The sequence below is a fragment of the Stenella coeruleoalba genome (genome assembly GCF_951394435.1).
Source record: "Stenella coeruleoalba genome assembly, chromosome: 1".
Taxonomy (NCBI): domain Eukaryota; kingdom Metazoa; phylum Chordata; class Mammalia; order Artiodactyla; family Delphinidae; genus Stenella; species Stenella coeruleoalba.
In genome coordinates, this window is record NC_137169.1 from 162,874,585 (window position 1) to 162,893,648 (window position 19,064).

The 19,064-nt window shown below is 41.5% G+C and overlaps 2 protein-coding genes across 4 annotated transcripts in view; both read left to right on the forward strand.

The window, feature by feature from the left end:
* Positions 1–1,213: 1,213 nt before the first annotated feature.
* Positions 1,214–10,946, forward strand: C4BPB (complement component 4 binding protein beta; the record flags this gene model as incomplete). Its single annotated transcript, XM_079924212.1, has 6 exons — positions 1,214–1,271; positions 1,829–1,999; positions 3,752–3,928; positions 7,714–7,807; positions 9,710–9,833; positions 10,803–10,946. The coding sequence occupies 6 exons, from the start codon at positions 1,214–1,216 to the stop codon at positions 10,944–10,946; spliced, it is 768 nt and encodes a 255-aa protein (XP_079780338.1).
* A 4,795-nt stretch (positions 10,947–15,741) lies between these two features.
* Positions 15,742–19,064, forward strand: part of C4BPA (complement component 4 binding protein alpha) — a 40,614-nt gene continuing 37,291 nt past the window's right edge. For all 3 annotated transcript variants that reach the window (XM_079920317.1, XM_079920318.1, XM_079920319.1), the window contains exon 1: positions 15,742–15,892. In XM_079920317.1, coding sequence (XP_079776443.1) covers positions 15,861–15,892 — 32 coding nt within the window. In that variant the 5' untranslated portion in view covers positions 15,742–15,860. The remainder of the gene's footprint in view (positions 15,893–19,064) is intronic.

The window sequence follows — 19,064 nt, forward strand, 5'->3', positions numbered from 1 at the left end:
ACGGGTCCGTGCCCCGGTCCGGGAAGATCCCACATGCCGCGGAGCGGCTGGGCCCATGAGCCATGGCCGCTGAGCCTGCGCGTCCGGAGCCTGTGCTCCGCAACGGAAGAGGCCACAATAGTGAGAGGCCCGCGTACTGCAAAAAAAAACCAAAAAAACAAAAAAACAAAGTAATGATAATGGATGGGGATGAGAATAACATTAGAGACCTTACTGTGTTTTTATGCCTTTATATTTATTATTATGCTTTATATTTGTTATTTTATTTAAACTTAAGATTTTGTAGGAATTTTACCCCAGTTTTGTAATTGGAGCACAGACAACTAGCTAATGGCTGTAATCATCATGAATAAGAAGCTATGGGAACCCCAAAGCAATTTTACATGCTTCATTCCCAAGACCAAAGCATTCCCCTCATCTCTCTCTTAGCTCATTTGGTTGACTCTGGACTCAGGTCAAATCCTGCCCAGAAGACCACGGAATGGGAAGCCTGGTGCAGAGTTGGCAAATGAGGACATTGTGTTCCTGCAGGACTTTGGAGTCCTTCTCAAGTTTGGAATCCACCAGGACCAGCTCCTTTCTGGGAAGCCATATGGTCTGGATGGTTGGAGACAGGTAAGGCTAGTTGACTTCCTTGAGCTTTTAGACTTCAATGCTGCTTACAGTCTTAGGATACCTGGTATTTGAGAAAGGGGGAGGAGGTAGCACCCAGAGTTGGGTTTTACTTGGGAAAGCACAAGGAATGCACACCTCCACCCCCACCTCCCCGCCTCTACCCACAATGCTGGAGAGAGTTGCGGAAGGTGGACTGTAAACACTGGCAAATATCGACAGATGTGAAGGTCATGGCAAGACCATTTGGCCAAAATCTGTTGGGGAAAGATCAGCCTGCAGTTCAAAGGGACTGGTCAACTGGATTTGCATAAGCAACACTTGGGCTATTTCTGAAACTGAGTTTTAAAACCGGCAACTCTTTTTTATCACCCCTTTGGGTTTTTGCAAAATCCCTCCTTGTACCAACTTCCTTACAGCTACTCTTATTTCCTGTTGTAGAATTTTTTTTCCTTCCAGGGAAGAGAAATCAAGACAACCCCTTCTCTAGGAAGGAGGTGGTTGGTCTGATCTCAAGTGGTGTGAGAAGACCTATTTTGATCTAAACCAGGATCTTAGGCTGGGTTATTTCCAACCCGGGTCAAACAATTTTGATCGCAAGATGTTTTTCTGGTTTATGTGCTGTCTTGTGGATATGTGGCTGATTTCTGCCTCAGATGGTACGTATGCTTTTCTAAACCTCAGTTTGTAAGGCATGTGATATCAGTTTGTGGATTATGAGGCATTCTATCTGGGGTTTTAATGAAACTGAAGTTTATAAAATATATTTCCTTCATTGAAAAATCTCAAATTACTTGGCCTAATGCTCTGAACTAAATAGGGGCATAGTAAATATTTAATGATTTTGCTCTATGAAGTGGGTCATTGTCTGCTACTTTCCCGTTCTGTTCTGGGAACAAAAAATGTACCAATTTCAAAATCTTGAGAGGTCTTATTTATGATAAACTCCAGGACCACTATTTGGAAAGGGGATTTTTTTTTTAGGAGTGGATAACTTACGGCTGAACTTGAGTAAAACTCCTGTTATTCTTTTGAAAACAAAACTTTGGGAATCCTCGGGCAGGAAGGGATGTGGATGTACATGGACATGGAAGAGTACAAGGAATCAGAATTAATAATCAAGCCAAAAGACACTTGGATGGGGAATCTAGTAAGTGCTTCCTCAGGGCACGTGATATGTCAAACAAATCTTTTTTTTTTTTTTCCCCTCCAACAGAGATCTGTCCAGAACTTCCCCCAGTGGACAATAGCATATTTGTTGCAAAGGAGGGGGAAGGACAAATTCTGGGAACTTACTTATGTAACAATGGCTACCACCTGGTAGGAGAGAAAACCCTTTTTTGTAATGCATCTAAAGGATGGAATGCCTCTGCTCCAGAGTGCTGCTGTAAGTTTGATCTTTCTGCTACTTTGTTCACCTTGTCATCCCTCTGTATTCTTTCATATCGTACCTCCAGTAGGCCATGGTAAGACTTTATAAGAAAGAAAATTCTCAACTTCTTGTAATACATTTTTAAAGCACTCTAGTTGTGGAACTTCTCTTAGTAGGTACATAATCAGCTCTTAGTATTAATTTAGTTGAATTAGTAGACGCAATCATCCCTACAAGAAGGAAAGGATTTCTTTTACATATTAAGACTACTTTTTTGGGGGGGCTGTAATTTGTTTAATATCATATTGCTTTAAAATTTTTAAGTTATGAAAAATTTTAAATATATACAAAAGACAGAACTGTAAAATGAATTCATATGTATGATCAACATGACTTTTTTAATCTACAATTCTGCTTTGCATTATTATTATTTTGAAGTAAATATATCTTATCATTTCATTTCATCCATCATATAATTTTTTTATTTTTATTTTTTTTTGCGGTACGCAGGCCTCTCACTGTTGTGGCCTCTCCCGTTGCAGAGCACAGGCTCTGGACGCGAAGGCTCAGCGGCCATGGCTCACGGGCCCAGCCGCTCTGCAGCATGTGATTTCGTGCCAGACCAGGGCACGAACCCGTGTCCCCTGCATCGGCAGGCGGACTCTCAACCACTGTGCCACCAGGGAAGCCCCTTAATTTTTTTTTTTTAAATAAATTTATTTTATTTACTTTATTTTTGGCTGCATTGGGTCTTCGTTGCTGCACGCGGGCTTTCTCTAGTTGTGGTGAGTGGGGGCTGCTCTTCGTCGTAGTGTGCAGGCTTCTGTTGTGGAGCACAGGCTCTAGGCGCACGGACTTCAGTAGTTGTGGCATGTGGGCTCAGTAGTTGTGGCATGTGGGCTCAGTAATTGTGGCTCGCGGCTCTGGAGCGCATGCTCAGTACTTGTGGCGCATGGGCTAAGTTGCTCCGCAGCACGTGGAATCTTCCTGGACCAGGGCTCGAACCTGTGTCCCCTGCATTGACAGGTGGATTCCTAACCACTGCACCACCAGGGAAGCCCCATCATATAATTTTTGAAATGGGAAAATTTATGTTCTCAATTTACAAATGTGATAACAGAAATCTAAGTGATTTGTTCAGGTTCATAAAACTCATTTGTGGTGTCTGTAGAGATGGAGAATAATTAGTCCACATTCTCTTTATTAATACTGTTTTTAGGAATAGCTGGATTAGTTCTCCTTTAAACCTAGAGTGTAAAGTTCTCCTTTATACCTAAAGCACACCTGTATATTTATCCTTTATTCATACAACCAAATTCACATCCCTTTGTATTCTCCTGTTTTTCTACCTGGGCAGAACAAAAGAAAAGAAAGCAAAAAATGATGACTAATGTGTGTATTTGACAGGATGAAAGGGAAGGAAACATTTGCCTCAAACATGGGCTCAAGAATTTTGAGCAATGCTTAACATAAGAGAATGATGAACATGCTATTGGTAATTTCCAATTACATGCTTAATTTTAGGAAGTTCAAATGTCAGTTGTCACTCTTGTGCATGATCAAGACATTTTCTACCACAGTTAAGGGCAACCCAGTCTTTTCTCATTCTGCATTGATATGGTTTCGTACCATGTACCAGTCCATATTAAAAGGTGCAGTTTTACTTTCTCATTTTCAATTTTCTTGATGAAGCCTAAGGAGGTCTAGCCTTTGCTGTGGTAGGTTTCCGCTTAGCCCTTTCAGATCTCTGCCTGTTTTCTTCTTCAGTGGGCCACTGTCCTGACCCTTTGCTGGTGAATGGTGAGTTTAGTTCCTTGGAGCCTGTGAACGTGAATGACACTGTCACGTTTAAATGCAATGAGCATTACGTCCTCAAGGGCAGCAATTGGAGCAGGTGCCTAGAGAACCACACCTGGGTGCCTCCCTTTCCTGTCTGCAAAAGCAGTAAGTATAAGAGAAAAAAAGGGTAAATCCCAAAGATACTGATCGGCAGTAAAACTCTAGCCATTCACCACATGCCCACAACGCTGTCCTCTTTTTTGTATCTAGAAAGGGTTTAGGATCTAGCAGGCAGCCAAGAAAGTGCCAAGCTCAACACAAGCAATGCATTCTAATGCAATGATCAGCACCCAAACAATAAACAACACCCGCCCCCCCGCCTCCCCTCCCCCAAGTAGGATTCCTGTACTACTAGATCTAACACAGGGTAGTTTGGGACATCCGACTATATTTTTTTAAAATTTCAAGATTATGTGATAACTTTTTTTTTTTTGAAAGATAAACAAAAAAAGGAGGAAAAAAGACCATAACTCATCATTGCAAAATTACATAGAATAAGAGTTGAAAATACCTCCTTTTATCACTATAGTTCATAGCTCTCAGAGGTAATTAGTTGGATGTGTTTAATGACTTTTTATTATGTTTACACAGATATTTTAAATAAATGCACACACACACATACCAATACACATATATACCTACAAAGATGGGACTTTGCTATACATATTTTTTAAATAGCTTCTTTTTTCATATAACAATATACATGGGAATCTTTTTCAGATCAGTATGTATAGCTCTACCTCCTGCTTTTTAACTACATGTGGATATGCCATGATTTATTCCATATCTCTCATATTGATGAACATTTATTATACTTCCATATTTTTGCTATTACAAACAATGATGAAATGAATGTTATTGTATATATATATATGTCTATACACATACATCTTTATGTCTATGCTACTATTTCTATAGGATAGAGTCCTAGAATGATTGGTGAGTCATAGGATATCATTATTTGCAAAATATACCTGAAAAATCCAAGAAATTCTACCAAAAACTTCATTCTTGGATACAAAATAAATACTGAAAAATCAACAGTTTTCACTTTCTAGTAATAGTTATCAGATGGATATTGAAATGTAAAAATAATTCCATTCATGACACCTATAGGAAAATTTACCAAGGGACATAAAATAAGACGTGACTAAAAGAAAAGATCCTGGATGGGCAGACTTGGTATTACAATGCACTCCTAACCAGAATTTTAAATTAAAAAATAGGAAACAAAAAATTAATTTTAAAATCTCATTTGGAATGGTACACGTCTAACATTGCAAATTTATTTATTTCAATACTTTATTTTTTTAGAGCAGTTTTAGGTTTCTAATAAAATTGAGAGGAAGATACAGAGATTCCCCCTGTTGCCCCTGTTCCCACATATGCACAGCCTCCCCCCTGCCCCCCCCCCCATTATCAACGTCACTCACAAGAGTGGTACATTTGTTACAATTGATAGGCTTACATTGACACATCATTATCACTCAAAGTCCATAGTTTACCTAAGAGTTCACTCTTGGTTTTGTACATTCAATGGATTTGGACCAATGTATAATGACATATGTACATGGTTATAATCTCATACAGAGTATTCTCACCACCCTAAAAATCCTCTGTGCTCTGTTATTTATCACTTTACTTCCCCCACCCCTCTCAACCACTGATCTTTTTATTGTTTCCATAGTTTTGCCTTTTCCAGAATATCATACAATTAGAATCATACCTTGTGTGGCCTTTTCAGTTTGTCTACTTTCACTTAGTAACATGCATTTATGGTTTCTCCATGTCTTTTCATGGCTTGATAGCTCATTTCTTTTTAGTGCTGAATAATGTTTCATTTCTGGCTGTACCACAGTTTACTTATCCATTCACTTTCTGAAGGACATCTTGGTTGCTTCCAAGTTTTGATAATTATGAATAAAACTGCTAAAAATATCCATGTGAAGGTTTTTTTTCTATGATGTAAGTTTTCACCCTCTTTGGGAGTTAGATCATGTGGTCAGAGTATATTTAGTTTTGTGAGAAACCACCAAACTGTCTTCCAAAGGGGCTCTACCATTTTGAATTCCCACCAGCAATGTATGAATACTGCTGTTCCAAAATCTTCCCAGCATTTGGTGGTGTCAGTGTTCCAGAGACTGACTATTCTAATAGATGTGTAATAGTATCTCACTGTTGTTTTAATTTGCATTTTGCTGATGACATATGATGTAGAGCATCTTTTCATATGCCATCTGTATATCTTTGGTGAGGTGTCCATTTGGGACACTGGAGTTCCTTAATCAACTCATTGAAATTCTTTTTCCTTTCTTCCACACAACTTTTGAACTCAGGTTTTGATCTTTTAAAAGTTATTTATTAACCGCTCAAGTAATACATCTCTGTTGTGGAAAAATACAGAAAATAAAAGAAGAAAACATTTAATTACCTACAAAACTACCACCCAGAGATAACAGAGTACTTCGGTATATAATTTTCAGACTTTTTTTTTTCTGTTCATATATGTTGGTATGTGCCTGTGTTTTACAAAAATAGTATTATATTATACATGCTCTTTTATGCTTTGCTGTTTTAGTTATCTATTTGTTTTGAAGACTTTGTGTTTCAGTAAATACATAATTATTCTTAATTTAGCTGTTAATCTTTTTTTCTGTGTGTGGTACACGGGCCTCTCACTGTTGTGGCCTCTCCCGTTGCGGAGTACAGGCTCCGGACGCGCAGGCTCAGCGGCCATGGCTCACGGGCCCAGCCGCTCCGCGGCATGTGGGATCTTCCCGGACCGGGGCATGAACCCGTGTCCCCTGCATCGGCAGGTGGACTCTCAACCACTGGGCCACCAGGGAAGCCCAGCTGTTAATCTTGATCAACAAGTTTAGACTCATAACCTAAGAGCTGGAAGGGACCTTAGGGATAATATTATTTAGCCTGCTCATCTTATAGATTAAGAAGGAAGCTGAGGACTTCCCTGGTGGCGCAGTGGTTAAGAATCCACCCGCCAGTGCAGGGGACATGGGTTCGAGCCCTGGTCCAGGGAGATCCCACATGCCGCGGAGCAACTAAGCCCATGCACCATAACAACGGAGCCTGCTCTCTAAAGCCCAAGAGCCACAACTACTGAGCCCACGTGCTACAACAACTGAAGCCTGCGGGCCTAGAGCCCATGCTCCACCACAACAGAAGCCACTGCAGTGAGAAGCCTGCGCACTGCAGTGAAGAGTAGCCCCCGCTCGCTGCAACTAGAAAAAGCCTGCGTGCAGCAGTGAAGACCCAATGCAGCCAAAAGAAAAATTAATTAATTAATTAATTTTAAAAAAAGAAGGAAGCTGAGAAAGGTAAAATGGCTTATTTCATGCCATTGGTCAGTGGAAGAGCCAAAACCAAAACTCACAACATCTAGTACCTTGTCCGACTCTCTTTCCATAATTTTACAGCTTCATTCTCTTTCCTCGCAGCTCTGTTCTCCGTTTTTTGCTGAATCCCTCATATGGTACAACTGTCACACAGGGGTAGTAAACCTCCATTTGAGCTCATGCTATTTACTGTTTCAGGAGTTACTTCTTCCATCTCTACCTATAGCCTAATTTTTCCCTTCTTGTACACTGACAATTAGCATCTCTACAACTTAACCTTCCTTTCCTCAAGTTCCTGCCAATCACAGAGTACTCTCGTATCACTAATGACTCAGAGAATGAGCCAGGGGAGGGAGTCTTTCTCATGGATAAATATGATTTGACCAGAAGGAAATGAATGGAGAACATGTCCCAGATCCCACATGGGCTTGTGAAGGTGGCAGGCGCTGGACTACACAGTTGCACTTAGGGCCCTGGCGTTGTTAATTGAGCATTACTGGACTTCACAGCTGTCATTCTTATACTCCTGTCTCTCAGGAGACTGTGGCCCTCCTGAGAATCCAACTCATGGCTATTTTGAAGGAACAGATTTCAACTCGGGATCTACCATTACTTATTACTGTGAAGCGAGGTAAGTGTATTGCAGCCTTTTAAATATGAGACCTTGCCCATTGACTAGTAGCCTTGTTTTGGAAAAGACCCAGTCTATCTCCGCCTAGTCCCCTGATTACTTAGCACATTCTGATATATATTTTTTTGAATTGATTTTTAAACATTTTTTTAAATTAATTAATTTATTTTTGGCTGCGTTGTTTCTTTGTTGCTGTGCGTGGGCTTTCTCTAGTTGCAGAGAGCGGGGGTTACTCTTTATTGCAGTGCGTGGGCTTCTCGTTGCGGTGGCTTCTCTTGTTGCTGAGCCCAGGCTCTAGGCCCGCGGGCTTCAGTAGTTGTGGCACGTGGGCTCAGTAGTTGTGGCTCGCAGGCTCTAGAGCGCAGGCACAGTAGTTGTGGCTCATGGGCTTCGTTGCTCCGCAGCATGTGGGATCTTCTCGGACCAGGGCTCGAACCCGTGTCCCCTGCATTGGCAGGTGGATTCTTAACTACTGTGACACCAGGGAAGTCCTACACATTCTGATTTTGAGAGCTGCTTTAGCCCACTGCCAGCTCTCCCCAAGCCCTAGAAGACAGACTGATCCTCCTGTTTATCCTAATAGAAGTATCACTCTTTTTTCTCTTAGCTAAGACAAGATAAAATATTTAAAATGTATGTTTTTCTGGGGCTTCCCTGGTGGTGCAGTGATTAAGAATCCACCTGCCAATAAAGGGGACATGGGTTCGAGCCCTGGCCCAGGAAGATCCCACATGCCGCAGAGCAACTAAGCCTGTGCGCTACAACTACTGAGCCTGCGCTCTAGAACTTGTGTGCCACAACTACTGAGCCCATGTGCCACAACTACCAAAGCCCGTGCATCTAGAGCCTGTGCTCTGCAACGAGAGAAGCCACTGCGATGAGAAGCCCACACACCGCAACGAAGAGTAGCCCCTGCTCGCTGCAACTAGAGAAAGCCTGTGCACAGCAAAAGACCCAATGCAGCCACCCCCCCAAAAAAAAATGTTTTTCTAAGCAGTCTCAGTCCCAGAACAAAAAGTCAAAAAAACCCCACAGAATATATGGAAGTACAGATATAGAATTATTTAGAATAGAGATTCTTAGGACATAGTAATTAAAGTCTAACCTTAACTTAGACTGCCTGGTCACCTGCTTACAGATCTCCTAACCTTTTCTTTTCCTGGCCTCAATCTTATTAACCCAGAGTCATGTGACCTCACTGGCATTTCAATCTCATTATTTACCTCCAATGCATTTTGCCATCAACTCTCATGTTTTTCTGATTAAGAGCTGAGGCTCCTTTTAAGCAGTTCCCCAAGATTTATTTCAAGGCTGTCTCTAGCTTTCTACTCCTTTTTAGAGCATAGATGACAGATGCTTTTTTTTTTTTGCGGTACGCGGGCCTCTCACTGTTGTGGCCTCTCCCGTTGTGGAGCACAGGCTCCGGAAGCGCAGGCTTAGCGGCCATGGCCCATGGGCCCAGCCGCTCCGCGGCATGTGGGATCCTCCTGGACCGGGGCACGAACCTGTCTCCCCTGCATCGGCAGGTGGACTCTCAACCACTGCACCACCAGGGAAGCCCGACAGATGCCTTTTTAAAGTACTGAACAATGAAGAGGTTCCCCCCTCACCCTTCCCACCCAAAAACTGTGTGTGTAAAAACACATATTTAGAATTTTTCACTCCTCCATGTCTTACAGTCTGACTCATCACTTGGGTCCTCTCCGCCCCCAGGAGAATGATTTTACTTTATGACTGCTTTGTAATATTGAGATAACTTAAGCATGCATTAGGGCTCTGGGGCAGAAAAGTAGATTCTATTACAGTGTGAAATACTGAAACACTGTTACATAAAACCAGCTTTAGTTGCCCAGTTCAAGAAGTGGAAGTGTAAACGTTGTTGCCATTCTTACTTGCGTCCAGGTACTACCTGGTGGGCACACAGCAGCAACAGTGCATTGATGGGGAGTGGAGCAGTACCCTTCCGGTCTGTGAGTTGATCCGAGAAGCTCCCAAACCAGCTGAGTTGGAGTTGGAGAAGGCACTGGTAAGAGTGGACTCTTTTCTGTCTTATTCACAGCTGTGCCTCCAGGGCCTGGTGTCGCTCTTGGCATATGCTCAGTAAATAGCTGTTCTATTTGCAATGTCTTTGAATGGATTGGTCTTGGCCTGATTGTAGAGTGGGGCCTATAAACTAGTAACTCATGTTTTTGTATATGAATTCCCATTCTCCACCATCGTTAATACCTCATGAGGCCCTTTTGGTAGGGGTTGTTGTCTCATGTGCTTTAAAGAGCAAGGTAGAGCTTCCCTGGTGGCGCAGTGGTTGAGAGTCCGCCTGCCGATGCAGGGGATGTGGGTTCGTGCCCCGGTCCGGGAAGATCCCACATGCCGCGGAGCGGCTGGGCCTGTGAGCCATGGCCGCTGAGCCTACGCGTCCGGAGCCTGTGCTCTACAATGGGAGAGGCCACAACAGTGAGAGGCCTGCGTACCGCAAAAAGCAAAATAAATAAAGAGCAAGTTACATAAACTTATGTCTTAGACTGGAAGTATTGCTGCAAAAAGTCTCTAAAATTTTTCTAGACTTCAAAAAAAAAATCACAAAAATGCTGAACAGATCCATTTTCATTGAGACTCCTCTCTTAGTCTATATTTATTACTGGGATGACAAGTAGATTTAAGCCACTAAATTTTATTTTCAGAAAATAAAAAAGTACCTCAGGGGCAGGCAGTGATAACTTCCCCCAAGACACACCAAGTTGCAAGATTTTATATATATCTCTGTACCCCAGGGAGAAGAGAGGGACACTTGGCAGCATCCTGAAAGGGGCCCTAGGCAGCCCCCAACCAACCTGCAAATTTAAATGATTCATCATGTTGAAGACCCAGATCTGTACTGAAGCTAGCCTTGTTCTGAGCCCCCATTTGGGCACCTAAGCACTACTCATTAGCTTCCGAGTGTAGAGCTGAGTCTCAGTTCTTAAATTGTTAACTTCAAAAAATGTTCTTTCTTCAGCTTGCCTTTCAGGAGAGTAAGGAACTTTGCAAAGCCATAGTGAACTTTACACAAAGATTAAAGAAAAGTGGCTTAACGATGGAGAAAGAAAAATTTTTTCTGGAAATAAGGAAAGCTGAGTTGAAGACAAAAATGTTGCCCTGACATTGTCTGAGCAGACTGAGTAATAGAAATACTCCTATGAATAAAATTTCCTCTTGGCTCTGAAATTGGTTTCAGATTTTTCTTTCTTTGGGCCGAAATGCAACTTCATAGTAACCAGCTGCAGTTGCATGACGCGTGGGGTGTGTGTGTGTGTGTGTGTGTGTGTGTGTGCGTGTGTGTTGGATGTAGAATGATCAAGTGTGGTGATTGTCTAAGACCAGAATTAGAAACGCATTAATGGGAAGGGAAAGGTTTAATTTCCTGTCTGAAAGAGAATGGGAAGCTCAGATCACAGCTAAGGTACATGCCTTATTTTTTTTCTCTTTTCTTCTTTTGGCAGTGCCGCACGGGTTGGGGGAATCTTAGTTCCCCCATCAGGGATTGAACCTGGGCCCTTGGCAGTGAAAGCGTGGAGTACTAACCACTGGACTGCCAGGGAATTACTGTTTCATTTTTTAATATGAGATGCAAATTATTAACAAAAATTAACCCCCAATTAACCAAAACTTATGAGGCAAAAATTAATGTCTCATTTTGGGAAAATAGGCTCAGAACAGCTATAGCCTTAAAATGACTTATGGAGACAAAAGTAGAGTTAGAACCCAAACTCTCGCCTGGATCTCCCAGACATCTTGTTTATAAAACCAGGTTTCCAAACCTTCTGTGGTAATATTGCTCACTGCCTTTTGGATGAAACTTAGCCCTCAATTTGAGATGTTGCAACACATATGAATATATTTTCTTTTTTTTCCTTTTTGCGGTACGTGGGCCTCTCACTGTTGTGGCCTCTCCCGTTGCGGAGCACAGGCTCCGGACGCGCAGGCTCAGCGGCCATGGCTCACGGGCCCTGCCGCTCCGCGACATGTGGGATCCTCCCGGACTGGGGCACGAACCCACGTCCCCTGCATCGGCAGGTGGACTCTCAACCACTGTGCCACCAGGGAAGCCCTGAATATATTTTCTTATTCTTTTTTCAGAGGACGAAAGAAATAAGAATCCTTAGGTTTTCTTGTCAAGATTTTATACTGATCTGGTATGACAAGCTTCTCCCATCTCTGACTCTGACCTCTACTCCAAATGCATAGGAACTCTTGGTAAAATACAAACAAAATACAGAAAAGAGCCTGAAATAATGGAAAATCTCTAGGGGAAGTTATGAGGGAGAACAAGAAACAGCCTCTTGGGTAGCCTACAGTCTGTTAATAGACACATATATACATATCATTAATTCAGTGTGTTTAGAATGAAGCAAACCCCTCTCATGAAAACTGCTATGGGCGCTTGCATGGGAGGAGGCTGACTTCTGTCTTAAGAGGAGGACGAGGCAGGAAAATGGTCAAGGTAGACGGCACAGTATTTTTTTTTTTTTTTGCCGTACACGGGCCTCTCACTGCTGTGGCCTCTCCCCTTGTGGAGCACAGGCTCTGGACGCGCAGGCTCAGCAGCCATGGCTCACGGGCCCAGCCGCTCCACGGCATGTGGGATCTTCCCGGACCGGGGCACGAACCTGTGTCCCCTGCATCGGCAGGCGGACTCTCAACCACTGCGCCACCAGGGAAGCCCAAACGGCACGGTTTTTTGGATCCTTGAAAGTGATTACTATTTAGAGACAAAGATTAGGGAGAAGGATGTTCCAAGTGGAAAGAAGATTTGAGAAATGTAGTAAAAAGTCATAAGCTTTTATTTTTAATTGAAGTAGAGTTGATTCACAATATTATATTAATTTCAGGTGTACAACATGGTGATTCAATTGTTAATAGATTATATTCCATTTAAAGTTACAAAAAAATAATGGCTATATTTCCATGCTCTGTACAATATATCCTTATTGCTTAACTATTTTATACATAGTATTTTGTACTTCTTAATCTACTACCCCTATCTTGCTCTTCCTGCTTCCGTCTCCCCACTGGTAGCCACTAGTTTGTTCTCTATATCTGTGAGTCTGTTTCTGTTTTGTTATATTCATTCATTTATTTTATTTTTTTAGGTTCCACATACAAAGGATAACATAGAGTATTTTTCTTTCTCTGCCTGACTTATTTCACTAAGCATAATACCCTATAGGTCCAACCACATTGTTGCAAATGAGAGTCATAAGCTTTTTAACCAAGTAAATGGTTACTCCTACTCCTACAATTAATCTAAATTGACCAAAATTTCATTCATAGTGATAGAGTGGCATGGACATATATACACTACCAAACGTAAAATAGATAGCTAGTGGGAAGCAGCCGCATAGCACAGGGAGATCAGCTCGGGGGTTTGTGACCACATAGAGGGGTGTGTTAGGGAGGGTGGAAGGGAGGGAGACGCAAGAGGGAAGAGATATGGGAACATATATATGTATAACTGATTCACTTTGTTATAAAGCAGAAACTAACACACCATTGTAAAGCAATTATACTCCAATAAAGATGTTAAAAAAAAGGCCAGTTTATGGAGGCTTTTAAAGGGCAAGTTAGAGAATTTAAGCTTTATTTTGTAGGCAGTGAGTAGAGATGGAAAACTTTCAAGCAAGGAAGTGATAAGGACAGAACATAGATTTCTCTCACAACAGTATGTAGGACAGGTGTAGTAGGAAAAGAACTGAGACAGAGAAACCAATGAAAGGTCTATAGCAATAGATCCACCCGAGAGACAATGATGACCTGAACTGGTTTGATGACATTAGAAATAGAAAAGAGACAGCAGATTTGAGAGACATTGCAAGATCAAAACATCTTGTTAACTGATTGAACGTTGGAGGATGAGGGAGATGAAGTGTTTAAAGGTGAGGCTGAAACTCCATTCCAGGAAGCCTGGATTAACCTTGGGGTCAGAAGGTAAAGTTTCTGGGCAGGAAATGAGAAGTTGTCCTTTGTTGAGTATAAAGGTGCAATGAAAAATGTAAGCCTGAGTTTAGGAGAGTAATGAGAGATAAAGATGTAGTTATGGGGTAGCCCTCTTATAGGGAATAGTTAAAGCCACGAGAACAGGTAAGATAGATGTAAAGAGAAACATTTTTAAAAGGAAGGACTTGGGATTTATCTATATTTAGGGTTGAAAAGTAGGAAGACAGGTAATAACAATGAAAAAAGAGCAGTTAGTAAGATAGGAAAATCAGGAATGTTTAGGGTAATGGGAGCCAAAGGAGAAGAGAGTTTCAGAAAAGAGATGATCTGCAGCATTAGAGGCTGCCGAGAAGTCATAAGTGTTGAGTTAAAGAAATTGTTGATTTGGAGACAAGGGCGCACCTCACAGAGGTGTGTCAGTAAAGGTGGGAGGAAGCCAGATTGAAGACCACAATGGGAGGGGTGGGGAGTGATTATAGAGAAAAAGTAGGCAGGAAACATAGGAGATTATTTTGAGCCGTTCAACATCTCACAACAGAAGAAAACTTGAATTTGAAGTTTTGGCAAGACTGAGGGAACATTGCAGGATGGAAGATACATTGAAAATAAGGAAGGAAAGAAAAGAAACCTCTTCTGAAACAGGAGTGAAGAGGGAAGACAATCTGAGGCAGATAGAAGCTAACGTGGAATGATTTCTTAGTAAAGTAGGAGGCAAGATCATCTGCTGAGAGTAAGACAATTTGGTGACCTGGAGAGAAAAATCTGGAATAGTCACTATGGCAAGTAAAGAAAAGGATTCCAGCTGATTGAGAAATGGTATTTGAAGACCCAGCTTTAAAGGTTATATTTCCTCCAACTTCGTTCTCAAGACTGCATAGTTTTGTATCCTCTTTTATACTCATTCTTGTCAAATCAAAAATCAGCAAATCAGCCTCCCCTTTGTGACTTGGTCCATGCTTAAACGCTTCTCTCTCTCTTTTTTCTTTTGGCCCTGCCACATGGCTTGCAGGATCTTAGTTCTCCGACCGGAGCGCAAACCTGGGCCCAGCAGTGAAAGCACCGAGTCCTAACCTCTGGACCATCAGGGAATTCCTGGTCTATGTTCTCTTTACCTCTAGTATCTTTCTTATTTTCATCTAATAATTTCCACTTGTCATTCAAAGCCCTGCTCAAATCTCCTGTCTTTTGTCAAATCTTCTGCTGTGGTTCAACTCCTTTTCTGAAGACTTTATAGGACTTTTGGTGTTTATTACAGAAAAGGTGAAGTGGTCAGGAAGAATTGCTCTTTAGTAGCAGTCCCCTGAACATACAAACCTTAATCCTGAGGATTAAGAGCTTAATTGGATAATGTCAGGGTTTGTGGTCCTTCTTAGGACCACATGTGATAACAAACATGGCTGGCCCTTTGTTGCATCCTTCTGAGGAACACTCAGTGATAGACCAACTTCTGGAGGTCGTGTATTTCTGGAGTACTGATCATGTGCCAAGCATCTCAGCCTATTGCCGGAACTCTTCACCCTCTGTACTTTCTTGGAGTGGGATGGAGACCAGTACAGGGGAAGGTCATCTGTCCCTGAACCCAAGGAAAGCCTGCTGGACCTAGAATCACAGAAAGTGGATCATTTTTGTGGACCTAGTCTGAACCCTGCAGTATCTAAGGTTTCCAGGCTAGCTGGTTTGCATCTTGTATAACCCTCTTTTGTTTATAAAAAGAAAAAAAAGAATTCTGGCGTCAAATTTATATTACCTTTCCACTTAGGGGAAATGGTTGGCACAGGAGAAAGTAAACAATTGCGACATGTTATCAAGAAAGAGGGCTAGTGAAGAGGAAGGTGATTAGATAAACACGGTTGCTTTACTTATGCTGTTAATCATTCACTGAGCCAGTAGGGAGTCTCTGCCCATCCATTTATATTTGGCCATCCCTGAACAGCCAACCACATGGCTGGAATTCAGGGACTTTTTGGTGGAGCAATTACTAGCCAGCTTCAGGGTGCTCTGGTAAACTCTTATCTGGGGAGGAACTAAGCCTATTACAGAACAAAGCAGTTTTCCTCACTTACACACTACCCAAGGCACGATGACAGAGTCTTCTTCCTCGGCTACCTGCAGGTAGGTGGAGTATCCAGGGCACCTTGGGGGAAAGGCTGGTAGTTTGGCCCTTTAAGGAATACAAGATTAGAAGGATAATGCAGAGACCAAACTTGGGGGTGTTTTCAACAGAAATCTTTTCAGGGATACTGCATTAGGGGACAGTGTGACTTGGAAAGTACTTTTAACCCCTACTGAGCCTCAATTTTCTATTATAAATAGGGGAATAATAATGCATGCTAATAAAATACACTGAAGCAAAAAAGAAGTAAGAAGTTGCTCTTATTATTGCATCTAAAAGTTGAGTGTGTTTGTTTGTTAATCCTTTACTACCTCTCCACGTAGGGCAGCTGAGGCAGGATGTAAGCCAGATGTCCCAAAGAGAGTCACAGGAGACCTGGTTTTCAGAGTCTACATTCTGAAAATTGGTGCAATTTCCTTTAGAGATTTTATTAACCCCTCTACATCTCCTCCACCACTGATAGCAAAGACCTTTAGATTTAATCACAAGGAGGATATTGGTCAGCCTCCAGTTAGTTTCTGAAGCTAGAAGCCTTTATTGCCCTCATCTCCTTTCTCTCCCTCACTTTTTGAATCTGGCAATGTTGATTAACTTCACTTCTTGAAATTCCCTTCTCCCTTGGTTGAGCAAGACGTAATACTTCTCTGGTTTTAGTTTTAATTCTTCAACCACCCTTCTCTTTGCTGACTCCTGTTCTGTCCCTAAATGTAGTACTAAAGGAGAATACAAAGTAGAGTGCCCAGAAGAGGAAGAAGCATCAAAGAAGTTTTGTATTAAGTGTAGAGATACATTTGAATATAATATGGGTACAGAAGGAAGGAGCTGATAGAGAGATAAAGAAATTCTAGGAAAGAAGAGAATTTTGTGGAAGCAAGTTCTTTCTGGAGTCTGAAAGTTATGTGATTGAGAGTGCAGGTGTAAGTCAGGAGACACTCCATCTGAGATTGGAGAAAAATTAATTCTTTCCAGAGGTATCTGAATTTTTAAAAAGGGAGTTTAGATAAAATAAATACATTAACTTAAAAAGTAATCTCTAATGGGAGGAGGAATTTGGAGGCTGAGGATTTTCCCAGAGCCTCTCAAATTGTACTGCCTCGGCAAGTGCCAATGGTATTTTTCATAAGAGACCCTCCATGGTGACTATAGTTCTTGAGCTGGTTTCATTTCTATATGAATTTAAAAGGTGATGATGTCATTGAAATAAGAGGGCATTTGCTAGGGAAGTCTTAGATTTTCAGTGGGCAATTACAGAATTCTAGGGTTTGTAGGGAATAGAAAGATAATCCAAGTTTAATGTCATCATTTTAAGGGTGAGAAACTGAGATCTGAGGAGCTGATGTAGCTTCTTCAAGGTCATAGAAATTGACTGGTATTGCTGGGACTCAAATTCAGGTCTCCTCAGCTCACAAGTCCTAGGCTCCATCTCCATACTCTGTGGTTTGCTGAGTCCTATGCAGGCTCTGCTGAAGGACCACAGTGGGTCGTGATGATGAATTGTAAATGCTACACCTGGCCCACTGAGCCACTGCACATCCTGAGAACTAGTAAGGGAAGTCGAATCACTGAATCATCTCTTCAAAATTTATAAAGCACTTCCTACATATTATTTCATTTGGTCCTCAGTAGGTATTTAGTCATTCTCACTCTGAAGGTAAAACAAAATTAAATTTCATTTATTCATTCTCACTCTGAAGATAAAACAAAATTAAATTTCATTTATTTCACGTTTATTGGATAACTATTATTATGCCAGTTAATATTGGGTTAGAAAGTGGAAGGCTGAATAAACACCCTCTTTGTCTCCAAGGGACCTATAATCTACTGCAAGAGGCAAAAGTGAATAGTTACAATACAGTGTGGTGTTACAATGAAGGTATCAGCAAAGTATTAGGGAAGCATAGCAGAGACTGATATTTCCTGAGGAGAGGGTTGGGCAGTTCTTCACCAAGGAGGTGGCATTTGATCTGGATAGTGCATCACGGGGAGGCTGGAGGTAAGAGTATTCATGCACAAGAGACATCATACGATAATGCTTGAAGGTGTTTAGAAAGTTCCAGGATATGTTTTGGGAAAGGTAAGCACTTACATGTGGTTGAAGCACAATGTTTTAAGTGAGCAGAAGTAGAGGGAGAGTTGGGAGAGTTGTGGGGACCTAGAGAATTGGGGACCATGGATATTTTTAAGTAAATTGCTTTTTAGGAATATAACTGCATCAACATGGAAGGTGGCTTACAGTTGTTGAAGGCTTTTGCTGTGGTGGAGGCTGGGGTGAAGGGAACTAGGAGAACATAAACCAGGACTATGGAAGTGGGTATAAGAGAGAATGACAGATTCTCGCGTTGCTACAGCCAATGGGACAAGACTTGGTGACTCTGAATATGGAAAGGTGGCAAGCGAGAGGAGGCTAGGATGATTCAGGTTTCTAGTCTGGGAGACTGGATGGTGATTATTACCTTGGCTGAGACAGAAAGCAAAGGTGAAGCAGTGTTGAAAGGAAGATAGTGTGTTTAGTTTGGGATATGTTGGATTCAAGGTGCCTGGGAGATACAAATGAAGCAGTTGGAAATACTGAGCTGAACCTTGAGTCGTATTATAACAAATTTTGAAAAAGGGTTTTTGTTTTGGTTTGGTTTTTGCTTAAATAAGAAATCTAAGAAGTGGTTGTCAGGAACTGGGGGGTGGGAGAAACATGGAGAGGTTGGTAAAGGGATATAAGTTTTCAGCTATAAGATGAAGAAGATTTGAGGATTTAATGTTAAACATGGTGATAACACTGTATTGTACAATTGAAATTTGCTAGGAGAGTAGAACTTAAATGTTATTTCCAGAAAGAAAAAAGAAGATACGCTTCTATGTGGAATCTAAAACAAACAAACAACAACAACAAAAAACCCAGAACAAATTTATAGAAAGAGACTTGTTGTTACCAGAGGTGGAGGGTGGGGGTGGGGTGGGGGGAGGAATTGGAAGAATGTGGTCAAAAGGTACAAGCTTCCACTTATGAGATAAATAAGTGCTAGGCATGCAATGTACAACATGATGACTACAGCTAACACTGCTGCATGATATATAGGAAAGTTGTTGAGAATTAATCATGAGTTCTCATCACAAGGAAAAATTTCTCCTTTTTATTTTCTTTGTTTTCTTTTTTTAAATTTTAAGTGTTACTAC